This window comes from Chrysemys picta, chromosome 15 (genome assembly GCF_011386835.1).
Source record: "Chrysemys picta bellii isolate R12L10 chromosome 15, ASM1138683v2, whole genome shotgun sequence".
Classification (NCBI taxonomy): Eukaryota; Metazoa; Chordata; order Testudines; family Emydidae; genus Chrysemys; species Chrysemys picta.
In genome coordinates, this window is record NC_088805.1 from 13,179,255 (window position 1) to 13,192,858 (window position 13,604).

Below are 13,604 nucleotides of genomic sequence, written 5' to 3' on the forward strand. Positions count from 1 at the left end.
GTCACAGACAGTCCCCTTAGACTCTCTAGTCTATCTTGCCACCCAGACAAACTGGACTTTCTGATTAAAAGGTCACTGACACCAAAATCACACCAGATTCAGGTTGCTCCCAGTCCCAAGAGAACCATCACTTACCCCAGATCAATTGGTATCCTAGATCTTACACGAAAGGCAACACTAGTAGCCAATTCTAGAGTAAACTAACTAAAGGCTTATTAGCTAAGAAAAGGAAATAAAAGTTATTGAGAGGTTAAAGCAGGTAAAATATATGTAAAGGTGAGACACAGTTTGTAATTCCAAATGGTGGTAGTGATGTAATAAATTTCCAGTTTCCCAAAAGTGTTTTCAAGGTACCGAGATTGTCTCTAGGGATCTCCACTTTGCATCTGGTATCCTTCCCTGTAAGAGTCCAAACACTCCAGAGATGAGGGATTTTTCCCTGAATCCATACTTCTAGCTTCTTCTCATAGGAAACAAGCGACAGGGTCACTACCCACGTGGGCTTTTTGGAGATGGAGAGTGAAGAATGCATTTAGAGTCTTTGATCTCCAATCACCACATAAAATGACCGCTTGATTTGAAATTAGCACTTTGCTATTAAAGTTCTTCATTTGCATTCCATAAGGCTTCTTTCTCAGATTGATGGGTTATTTAGTTACAGGGGTATAGACGATGTAAATATTTGCTATTACAATGGGATACAGATAAGTTAAAACAGAGCATGTAACATCCCATTACTTTTTATGACGTTTAAACATCAAATACACTCTCATACGTTTAGCAGTCACTTTGCTCTATACTGTTACACAAGTGAATTGGCCTGGCTTCTGGCTATGCATTTGTAAACATTCAGTGAGGCCTGGGGCTTTGGCATGAGCTGGCACATGGTCTGCCAGTATCACAAGTGCATCTATTAGCTAAGGTCCAGTATTCCAGAATGTGTCAATGTATCATCTTGACACACAGTATAGTACATGTACTTTTTCATTTATCCAAATGACAGTGGAGTCTGAAAGAAATCCAGTTCTGTAGGATTTACACTCCTCTACTAGTAAGCAGTGTTGCCTGACCTGTTGATTATGTATTTATTATATTGATTCTACTCAGAGGATTAGTAGGTTCTCATTCCAAGATCAGGCCCAGTATTATTAAAATTACTATCCAGTTGGGAGCTCCGACATGCATGGTTCCAACACTCACACTTAGGAAAACCTTTTGTATTTGTAATAGTTTTATTAATTTTTTTTTTTAATTAATGGAGATATCCCATCTCCTAGAACTGGAAGGGACCTTGAAAGGTCATCGAGTCCAGCCCCCTGCCTTCATTAGCAGGACCAAGTACTGATTTTGCCCCAGATCCCCAAGTGGCCCCCTCAAGGATTGAACTCACAACCCTGGGTTTAGCAGGCCAATGCTCAAACCACTGAGCTATCCCTCCCCCCCCAATTAGTAAAGTCACAAACACTCCAACCCAGCAAGGTAGCTAAAGAGAATACAGAATGTGCATCTGAACATCCATATACTCATACTATTCTTTGGAAAAGGATCCAAAATGTTATTAATCACCCTCACTGTCAGATTCACTATCGCCAGTGGCCACCATCCTGGCATCTCACCAGCCTCACATCTCACCAAGGTATGTAGGCTGGGATACAACTTTGATAAAGTTTTACGCTGAAACCACTATGCCAATGTATATTCAGTAAGGGTTTCATTCTCTTTTCCTTATTTGTATTTCCTCACCCTACTAATGTTGGGGTGCCCTTCTCCTATAGTTACTAATCCTTTTACCTCAAGTTTATTAGCATATACATCAGTTAATTATTGTGGCACTTTGGTGGTCAGCCATCTGCTGATGTTCGTAATTTAAAATATACCAAGCTGGTATAAATTAGCATCTTGTGGTTAGCTTGTCAGCAGTTTAGTCATTCTTGCATATTACACCATTCTATCTTGGGATATCGTGTGATCTAGGGATACTCTGGGTTAGCTGTTTCTGCTAAGGCTTTTTGAGCCTTGTGCGTTGATTAGTTTAACTAAGCTATTCTCTTAGAGGCCTTGAGGTTTGTGGGCTCATTGCAATACTATCTTAACTTAGACCTGTGCCTTATCTATTGGCTACAGATGGTGTGATACTGTTTTATGCTCTGTGGTATAAATGCAGGTATTAAAATGTGCATTTTTTTTTTTTTTTAGGAATTTATACCATATTATCTTTTTTCTGTTCCCTTAATGTTGCCCTCTTTATAAAGATGCTCCTCTGAGTGGGAAATTCACTAAGCTTTATACCAGGAATCAAGTTATCAAGGAGGAAGTTATATGAATTAGTTATTTTGACATAATGGTCACAAATAGAGTTAGTGGATTCCTTGAGTCATCTTCCCTGCCCTACGTCAGGTTCTTAATTAGCTCTGTTTTAATGCTAAGAGTCAAATGGGTTAAGTTAAGTAAAAGCCGAGTTCAAACATATATATTTCTGGGGCAGGAAGTGTCTCTCACTCTTTGTTTATAGAGTGTCTAGCATAGTGGGGCCCCAATTTCAGTTGGTATTTAGGTGCTAATGTAGTACCAATAAGAAATAATAATAATGTTACCCTTTTTGACCTAAGCACTTGTTTCCGTTAGGAGAAATTGATGATGGAGTCAGGTGCAATCCTGTTTATTTACAAAGAACGTACATAAAATCCTGTTTTCCTGAATGCACTAGGAATCAAACAGCAGGAGGCAGCTATTTACTCACAGTTCGAAGCCTCTTTCCAGCCAGCACTCTACCCAAATGTGCTCTTTCTCAGTGTCACACTACAAGTGCTTCTCTGGCTGGCTGGTAGGCTTCCTGGCTACCTTTCCTTTGTGTTTGTACTGCCTCTCTGCCCCCTTCCCACACCCTGCAATCAAATCAGTATCCCATCCCTGTATTTGTGTTCAGACCCCCACGAAACCCCTTGGTCCAGTGGTCTAATCCTTGGGCAGTGGTTTCCATTGCTTCAGCCATCACTAAACAAAGGGGCATTTAGTTTTCCCCTCACTTAGCCTGAATGGAAGGCAACTAGTTTAACATGCCTAACAATTTCATCAAGGTGGGGTGATTGCCCAACCCCCAGCATAACAATAATATTAATATATTCAGTAATGCTAAGCCTGTTTAAGAAGCTCACTCCTTCCCTAGGTGAGGAGCTGTTTGATAGAACATTTTGTAGGCAGCATTAGAGGACTCTAATAACTTAAGCCCCAGTAATGCAAGGAATTCTATAGGGGTGCAGAGCTCCTGGCAGAACTGAGACCATAGTGCTTCCTATTTGAGGTAATAACCACTTCCTGGGCTGAATAAACTGTCTTTGAGTCTGTCAGCCCCAGAATATGGCTGTTATCGAGGTAACAGGAAGCCCTGTTGAGTTGTTTTTAAGCTACTGAAATTTTAAATGTAATATTCAAATTGAAAGTGAAGGAAGAAAATCTTACAGAAGGAATCAACCTCTCCAAACTAACTGAACCCCCTTTAGGCCCCTGCTTTCCCTTCCTCTGACTCAGCAGGGCTTGTCTGTCCAGAATAATTGCAATATATCTTTGCTTTCATTGTCTTTAAAAACAAAGAGAGGGGACAGGCCTCTCCCAGTGTAAACTGTGTAAACATAAATGTCTGAGTTATTCTGGGAACAAGAGCCCTGCTGAACGGAACAGGAGAGAACAGAAAAGTTTTAAATCATGGAGAAGGGATTCATTTTTTTAAAAGTTTTGACAGCCCCATTTTCTGTGCTCTCCGCTGGCTCCCCTTCTCTTTCATGTACATTTGGAACTTTTCTGCATCAGCCGAAGGGATTGAAGCAGCGAGGCCAATCTTTGTTGCTGGCAAACAGCTTGAACATTCTGAATACGTGAGCCACTCGGAGTAGGGAGATTGCAGTAGCCAGAGAAGTGTGATTATGGATAAATAAGTGCATAGTGAATACATAAATCACGCACTCACAACCAAGCCCAGTACAGGGAATTGTATATTTGGAGTGGTGTGGAAGGGAACGATAATTTTGAATCAGTAAGTGTACAGCATCTTGTCACTCAGACTTCCTAAGGCAATTCTGTTTCCCGATAAGAGCTGATAGCTGCTGATTTAGGTTGTTTAATATTGGAAAATGTCCTTCGAAAAGAGTTTAGTAAATACAGAGTCACTTGTAGTGGGCTTTACAAATATCACCATTAAAATAATGTTTGTGATGTTGGTCCATTTACAGCCCATTAGGAGGAGAGCAATCGGAAATTACACTGCCTTCCTGAGGCACTTCATTGCTTTTCTGGGTGCTCCAGGCTCTCCTGATTATTAGCTTTCTTTTCTTGGTTGCTTTTTGAGGGTATAATTTTTATTGCAGGAAGAGGACTCCTGAGTCCCATGCAGAAAAGTGTCCTAGGAAAATGGAAGAAAGCTGTTCTGTAGTAACCTCTTGGCTATAGTCTCTTTTCCCTCAGTATTTCTCCTTCCTTCTGTGAAATTGTAATTTGCAGGAGCCTTTCAACAAAGTCCCTTTTTCTTAGAAGTGCTGGCAGGTTGGCTCAGCAGTTGGGGTGGGGGGGGAAGGGGGAGAAGGGGGGGAATAATAAACCAAGTCCTTTCAATCAAGCCAATGAGCATCTTGTAGGTGCCTGAGTCTTCTTGAGATTTACATATAACAGTCATCCACCCACACTCTCCCCTTGGAGCTCAATATTGGGTAGCTACATGCTGTTATGAGCGTGATTTTGAAGAGGAGTGTACACCCAGTCACACTTGTTTTTCAGTGCTGTAGGTACTGTCAAACCATATCTTCTTGAATGATCTGATCCCTGTGTCTCACTATGCTTAATGAAAGGAAGGCTTCCTGCATTTTCAGTGAGACAAGGGGAGTGAAGTAATATCTTTTATGGGCTCAACTGCTGTTGATGAGAGAGAGAGAGAAGTTTTCGAGCCACACAGCGCTCTTCTTCAAAAGTTAATCTAATAAAAGATATTACCTCACACACCTTGTCTCTCTAATATTCTGGGACTGACACGGCTAAAACTACACTGAGTTTTCAGTGTCTCCAAAATCAAATCCCAGTTTCGAAAAGGACTGAGGGGTTAAGGTGGAGGAGGAGGAATTCTTTCCCATTTCTCAGTTCTTGGTTTTCTATACAGTGTGGAGACTGGTTTAATGGATAATGATTGAAATGTTACAGGGCTGCTTTTGTCAAACTTTTTCTTTTGTTCTGTCAGCCCAGCATAGGGGAATGACTTGTTGAAAATTTCTATGAAACCTGCAAGTAGAACAAGGGGAGCAGAAGGGGTGGAATTTTTTTTTCTAGCTTTCAGATAATCTAGTTTCCCATTGCCTGCCTCAGAAACTGCTCCTGGAGAAAGGGGGAGGGGGGCAATTAGAGCGAGAAACTTTCTACACTGCTGCAAAATATTATTTGGATTCCTGAAAATTAACATATAAGTCTTCCAGACTGTTTTGAAAAAAATTTCTCGCAGTAACTTTAATGGAAGGTGCATATCTAAATTCCCTGGACTGCTTGAAAATCTCAAGCCAGGCATTTAAAACTCTCATCATGGTGGTCACCATTAAAAGTCAGCATTTGCCATGTTACCAGATAAAATAGCCTCTCCCTATATGTGGAATGGAAATAATGTTGGTAACTATGCTGAATCTGGTGGAAAATGCTGACTATTAATGGTGACCACTCTTTGTGATCCAAGATCATTGACAGGAGTTGGCTGTAGTTAGCTTTGGTTTCCCTGATCGAGAGGCTCAAGATTACAGGTGTCCATAGCCCATGAAATATCCAAATTTATCTATGAGCCATGCAAATAAACAATAACCACCACCTTTTTGTTACTATTTTGCAGCGAGTCACTGTGGCCAATTGAAGCAAGAAATGCAGCTATTGCTAACCACTGTTTTACATGTGCCATAAACCGAGTTGGAACAGTAAGTATTTGAATACTTTGCTTTGTAGCCTTAGTTTCAGAATCTATACATTTGAGCACATTTTAATCCTAGCTAATGAATTGTATAGTGCTAACGGGGTTACATGGTAGCACTAGGACACCTGGAAAACTCCTGTATTCCTCTGCATAGCATGAGACCTCCTCTCTCATGAACGTTTGCAATGTGCTTTGAAGATTGAAAGTATGATACCTAATAAGCAGGGAGAGTGTGAGCCACCTGCCCTGCTGCTGGCAGCCTGCATTCTGCTGCGGCTCCTTCCTATTCTTGACTTGTTCTTTCTCTGTGGTGAAGGATTTAACTAAGGGCTTGTTTACCCTTACCGGGGGATCAACGAGTGGCAATCGATGCATCGGCGGTTGATTTAGCGGGTCTAGTGAAGATCCACTAAATCAACCGTAGATTGCTCTCCCGTCGACTCCTGTGCTCCACCGGATCGAGAAGAGTAAGGGGAGTCGCTGAGAGAGCGTCTCCCGTCGACATCGCATAGCATGGACCCTGCGGTAAGTAGATCTAAGCTATGTCAATTTGAGTTACACTATTCACATAACTCAAATTGTGTAGGTTAGATCGACTTTTCCCTTTAGTGTAGACAGGGCCTAAGATGAATGCTTCTCCTCTTCTCGCTAATTCTCCTAGCTCCTATGCAGAACCCAGTGTCTCCTTCACTAGGATTATTGAAAATGAAATGTGTCCTTGCACTTCTGTAACAGAGCTAGTTCCTACTAGTCAGACACCTTCTCTCCTTAACAGCTGAGATCATGGAACCAATTTTACTTTCACGTGCAGTAGGTGAGGCCTGTCTTCAGACCTAGTGACACAAGGTGAATGAGGTGTAATATGTTGTATTGAACCAATTTCTGTTGGTGATGGTGACAAGCTTTCGAGCTGTGCCGAGCTCTTCTTCAGATCTGGGAAAGGTACTCAGAGTGGTGCAGCTAAATACAAGGTGGAACAGATTGTTTAGCATAAGTAGTTAGCACATATTTTAAGGGACCATTTAAGGGAAGTTGTGGTGGAAACCTGTAGGGAAGTTTAGATCATTTGTCCAGAGGATGAAAATAATACCGATATCAACCTCTTTATGGGCCACCATGAGGAAGAATTTCTGGATAAATGCACCATGAAACCAATATAGCTAAGATACATCGATATTCTATTCATCCTCTGGACAGATGACCTAACTTCCTTCTGGATTTCCACCACTACTTCAACTGCCACCACTCATCCATCAAACTCTCTCTAGAACACTCTCACAGCAGCAACAACTTCCTGGCCATGATTAGCTTCAACAGTGGAACCTTACAGACAACTGTATACAAGAAACCCCATGGATGACCGCACTTATCTTCACAGATCTAGTAACCACCCCAAGAAATCTGTTATCTACAGCCAGGCCCTCAGCTACCACAGAATATGCTTCAAGGAGAAAGTCTGGGATACACACCTTAACACGTGTAAAACCACCTTTACCAAACAAGGATACTCCACCAGAGAAGTAGATCACATCATGGAATGAGCCACCCCAAAATCCCAAGAGACCCTACTTCACTACAGGGGGGGGGAAAACCCTCCGACCACACACCCCAAGTTGTCACCTACCATGCTCTACTGAAACCAGTATGGGGTATCTTTAAACAGTTACAACCCATACTCGATGGGGAGCACCTCCTGAAGAAGTCTATCCAACCCTCCTCTTCTGGCCTTCAAACAACCCATTAATGTCTCCAGGCTCGTTGTCAGAAGCAAGCTCCCCACAGACCAGTACCCACCAACTCAAAGCGGCACGAGACCCTGCCATAAAAACAGATGCGAAATCTGCCGACGTATCGCTACCGCTACAATGGTCAATATCTGCCACAACACACGTTTCAAGATGTATGGGTCCTACATATGCCTATCACAACATGTAATGTACCTCTTCCAGTGCACTAAATGCCCCAGTAACAACTATGTGGCTGAAGCCAGACAGTCATTATGCTCTTGAATGAACTCACAGAAAAATGATAAAAGACAAAAATACCATATCGTCCATGGGCAAATACTTTTCACAAAACAATCACTCCACTCCATATCTGACCTATCAGTCCTCATCCTCAGAGGAAACTAGCACAATTCCTTCAAAAGATGAGCCTATGAGTTTAAATTCATAATTTTGCTGGACACTATAAATCATGGTTTTAATAAAGACAGTGGATTTATAGTTTATTACAATAATCTGCAATCCATTAACCCCCTTTTTGTCCTATGACTGGAGGAGTGTTAATGGACCACTTCAGTGAATAGTTCCTTAAAACGTGTTAGTTACTAAACAATCTTGTATTTAGCTGTGACACTCCGAGTACCTTTCCCAGACCTGAAGAAACGCTCTGTGTAGCTCAAAAGCTTGTCTCTTTCACCAACAGAAGTTGGTCCAATGAAAGATTATACCTCACCAAAGTTGTCTCTCTGATATCCTGGGACCAACATGACTTCATCAACACTGCAACATTCAGAGCTAATGCACATGCAAATTCTTTGTTGGGCACCTTAGTGTGTGTATTTTTGTAAGGTGCTCTACATGAATCTGGCTTTGTGTCCACCTGGTTAGACCATACGTTCTTCCTTTCTATTATTTGCAAAGACTACCTCATATAAATCTCTCTTCTCCCACCCCCATACCAGAGCTGTCCTCTCCTTGGATTGTTAACTTGTTGTGGTGGAGGGGCTTGTGTGTCCCAATGACCCTCAGAACTATGTCATCCAGAGTCTTGTACTCCTGGTAGGATCACTTTTGGCAAACAGTTCTGAGGTGAAGTTCCAGATGAAGCACGGTCCAGACTTCACCTCGAACTGGGGGAGGGATAGCTCAGTGGTTTGAGCATTGGCCTGCTAAACCCAGGGTTGTGAGTTCAATCCTTGAGGGGGCCACTTAGGGATCTGGGGCAAAATCAGTACTTGGTCCTGCTAGTGAAGGCAGGGGGCTGGACTCAATGACCTTTCAAGGTCCCTTCCAGTTCTAGGAGATAGGATATCTCCATTAATTAATTAATTTAATTAATTCTCAAAACCCCAATGGTGGAACAGGTGTATTTGAGGACTTGTTAGTTCTCTGCGGCTGTGAAGGCGGATGAGGGCTGCAGCAGGACAGAGACCTCCAGTTGTCTCAGACTCCCCTGCCACCGGGTCCAGGGCTCCTTCCTGTCAAATTTCATGAGGTTGCTGCCTGCGCACCAGCTCCCCCACATTAAAAGATTTCACGCATAGGCCTCTGCCATGACCAGAGTTGTGACACTCTAGTATTACTGCTCATATTCCCCAAAGTGCTGTGAATACAATGCTGTCAGCCAAGCAAATGCCTGTCTTCCAGGCTAGTCCATCCTAAAATTCTAGCAAGACAGTCACTACCTTGAATCTAGAAACTAGGTGACACTGAAGATTCCCTTCTACAGGAAATGTTTGACGGTAAGCCAGACAAGTCTTAACAGATGTATGCCAAGCATTAATTAATATGTTAGTATATTAAACATTGTATTGCAGCAAGATCCTCTTGCATGAAATGAGATTATAGTGCCATCTACAGCCTCATTTCAAACGGCCTTTGTTTCACAGGAATACTACGTGAATGCATTTACATCTGGAGATGGTGGGAAAGGTACGTTCAGCAAATACCTTCATGTGTTGCTAATTGTTGATTTTGAAGCATGAAGAGTTATCTTTCCGGCTATCTGCCAGTAGTTTCCATATCTAAGAGCAGCCTTACTTCCCAGAAATGCCACTGTCATAGAAACTACAGGCAACTAGTAGGAAAGATATCCAAAGTACAGTGGCATATGGTCATTGGAGGTGCTTATATAGGGCTGTTATATCCTTCCTAGGGACTCCAGTCTGTCTGATCCCTGGAAGCTTTCAAGGCAAAGCCCCATAAATTTGCCCTATGTTGTCAGTGAGGTTTATGATGATGCATTAACCTTCATGTTCTGACTTTAAATCCATGCCAGAAATTCTCTTACCAAGTACTGTTGATACATACACAAGTTAATGTGAAAAATGATTAGCTTCATATAGTCCATATCCAGACACACAGATGATCTATTGAGTCTCATATGTTTTTGTGAATGGTTTACATAAAGTTATAGGTTCTGACATGCCGAGCCACATGATGCTGAAGATGGGGTGCGGAGCTAAGACATACAGGAGACTCTCTTACTGGACTTCTCCATTTTACTGCTTTATAAAACGTTGCCTCTTTACAACAGTTGTCTGAGTCTGATGTGGTTATAGCAGACTCCCAGAACCTTCCTTTAGGCTGTCGATTACTCCTGTTGTAATGCCTATTTTATAAATAGACAAATGTGCAATTCCCAACAGATATGTCTTCACTGCAGAGTTAAGATGAGTGATCAGCACCTGGATTAATCTAGCCCCAGCAGGGGGAGTGCAATACCTGTGTGACTGTGTCCTCACTGATACTGCATTCACTATGTTGCTATGACTTTTGAGGGCATATCCCATCGTTCTTTGTGCTGCAGTAAGCTGAGACACCCTATGATTCTTTCCCAGTGAATCATGGTAGAACTTGTCTGTCTTGGGCACATGGGAGAAATTGTGGGAAGCCATTGGAGGTGTCAGTGCATGAGTGATTTAGCCTGCATCTTTACTGCAAAGTGGACGAGTTGTCAGCCCAAGTGGAAGCAACACAGGAGCTCTCGCCTATACAGCCAGCCAGCCTGAGTGTAAAGCACCACCAGACCTAGGAGAGAGGCTTTTGTATGAATGGAAGTGGGGTGAGGGGCAACACCTGACTAAGAGCCCAAATTAATTGCAGTGAAGACATACCTTAGAGGGGTTTCACAGGAGCAAACCAAAATATACTTGGCCAGTTTTATTCTGTTCTTTAATTGATATCATTATAAATGGTGAGAACATGACGGGCAAAAGTAAACACTAATTATAATTCAGAAATAAGAGAAGAAAGAAAAGAATAACCTAATGCATTGTTGTGTTCACTACAGGCTTGAACAAAAGGATAAGTTATAAAAATCAAATAAACTTGTACTCTGTCAGATTCCCTGATTATCTATTCAGAAATCCAAAAGAGGTCTGAGATTCTGAACTGCTTTCTCTTGGGGTAGATGTAACCCACCAATATTCACTTGTAGCCTCAGCATTTGTCCTGTGGGAACCACCATCTTCTCTGTTTATTTTCTGGCCTCAGTCTGAGTCTCAGCCAACTCATTTGCTACAGATCCTTGTATTGGCCTGACATTGGAGCTCAGTATTAGCAGCTGCTGCATGAAGGTGGCTAGTGGTTGCTTTGATTGCCCACACTAAGCAGTGCAGAACTTTCGAGGTGTCTGATGCTCTTGATCTTGTGGCCAATCATTTGATCCTGTTGAAGATATTTGCATTTTTAATAAGATTTTTCTTCCTCCTATCTCAATGTTTTATACTTTGGTCCTGTACTGAAGAGCTAATTCTGTGAACTCTGTCAGTTGCTTTGAAACACATTGCGATGTCACAGTTGGCATTTACTTGATTGTAGGCTAGATGGGAGAGAGAAACAAAGCCCTTATTTAAATGCAAATAGTTTTAATAATTAGCAAGCACAGTAATCCATTATGAAAAGCCTATGAAAGTTGCATGGATTCCTGTTTGTCTATGTGAAAGCTCTCCTCTGTGGGAAAGGTAACTAATGGTTAGAGCTACAGTTTTCCTGTGGCTTCACTGTGGTGGCTTGTTGAGTTAAATGAGGGCACAGCTGGGTGGAAAAAATAGAGGAAGTTATCCTGAGTTTCTCAGGGGAAACAACATGTGAGGTTGCATACTTATTTGCCCATGGCATTCTACGTTGATTATTATCATTATTACTATTTATTATATTTTTTATTTATTAAGCCCACCATGACTTGGGATATTTTTATGGCTCGAGTTATGTGGCTGCGCCAGATGGCAGTCGGACACCTGGACTGTCTCGCACACAGGATGGGCTTTTGGTGACTGAGGTGGATCTAAACCTTTGCAGACAAGCCAGTGACAAATGGAGTTTTAAGGTAAGTCCTTATTCTCTAAAACAGGGGTAGGCAACCTATGACACGTTTGCCAAAGGCGGCATGCAAGCTGATTTTCAGTGGCACTCACACTGCCCGGGTCCTGGCCACCAGTCCGAGGGGCTCTGCATTTTATTTTAATTTTTAAATGAAGCTTCTTAAACATTTTTAAAACCTTATTTACTTTACATACAATAATAGTTTAGTTATATATTATAGACTTATAGAAAGAGACCTTCTAAAAATGTTAAAATTTATTACTGACATGCGAAAACTTAAATTAGAGTGAATAAATGAAGACTTGGCACACCACTTCTGAAAGGTTGCTGACCCAAAGGTTGTAAAGAAACCTGGCCAGTTCTCTAAGAATAGTTTGCTAACTTTTATATGACATTGAATGGGCCTTACACATTAGTTTTTGTGGAATTTAAGCTGTTGCTAAAAAATGAAACCTTCTGGTCCTTATGATTCTGAAGATCACACTCAGAAGGTTAAGTGGTGGATTGCTCACTTCCTGAGCCTGCAGACAGCCTGAAGCCAGACATGAAAACTGCCCCCATTCACCTCTGAAACCTCTTGCTCTATTTCACTTTGGAAGTGAATTAAGCTAAATGGAATTTAGGCCACTTTAATTCTGAATGAGAGCATCCACACGGGTTTACTGTGGTTTAACTAATCTAACACATCTTTAGTTAATTTAGATGAACTTTCCTGAGGGTAGGTCTATACTGCAATTAAAAACTCGCAGCTGGCCCATGCCAGCTGACTTGGGCTCATGGGCAAACAGGCTAAGGCTCTGTTTAATTGCGGTGTAGATGTTCGGTCTCAGGCTGCAGCCCAAGCTCTGGGACCCTCCCACCTCACAGAGTCCTAGAGCCCGGGCTCTAGCCTGAGCCTGAATGTCTACACAGCAATTTTTTCAGCCCTGGAGCTTGAGCCCCGTGAGTCCGAGTCAGCTGACCAGGGCCAGCCACATGTTTTTTCACTGTGTAGACATACCCAGAGAGTCCACATGTAGTCAAGCACTTAGTTTTAGTCCTCAGAAGTTCTATAGGTCTGGAATTTCGATCACCCTTTCCTCCTGAACCCAATATGCACCTTGACTCCTGGCAACAAGTAGGATAAACCCTCTAGCTGGTGACCTTTACAGTCTGTCATCCTCCTCCTGCTTGAGTTCTTCAGTAATACTGTATTCCAGTGTCTAAACCAGAGGTAGGCAACCTATGGCATGTGTGCCGAAGGCGGCACGTGAGCTGATTTTCAGTGGCACGCTCACTGCCCAGGTCCTGGCCACCGGTCCGGGGAGCTCTGCATTTTAATTTAATTTTAAATGAAGCTTCTTAAACATTTTTAAAACCTTATTTACTTTACATACAACAATAGTTTAGTTATATATTATAGACTTATAGAAAGAGACTTTCTAAAAATGTTAAAATGTATTACTGGCACGTGAAACTTTAAATTAGAGTGAATAAATGAAGACTTGGCACACCACTTCTGAAAGGTTGCTGACCCCTGAAACTCAGACATGGTAACAAAGAATTTTAGGTCTTTATCTGTACAAAAATACATCCAGCTTCCTTGTGGTTTGCTCTTGCATACGCCTGTGCCATATGGTTTT

At 42.0% G+C, this 13,604-nt stretch overlaps 1 protein-coding gene across 9 annotated transcripts in view; it reads left to right on the top strand.

The window, feature by feature from the left end:
* The window catches only part of UPB1 (beta-ureidopropionase 1), a 44,732-nt gene that overhangs the window by 25,186 nt on the left and 5,942 nt on the right, over nucleotides 1–13,604 (top strand). For all 9 annotated transcript variants that reach the window (XM_065567930.1, XM_065567928.1, XM_065567926.1 and 6 more), the window contains 3 exons: nucleotides 5,855–5,936; nucleotides 9,546–9,588; nucleotides 11,832–11,986. In XM_065567930.1, the coding sequence (XP_065424002.1) occupies nucleotides 5,855–5,936; nucleotides 9,546–9,588; nucleotides 11,832–11,986 (280 nt within the window). The remainder of the gene's footprint in view (nucleotides 1–5,854; nucleotides 5,937–9,545; nucleotides 9,589–11,831; nucleotides 11,987–13,604) is intronic.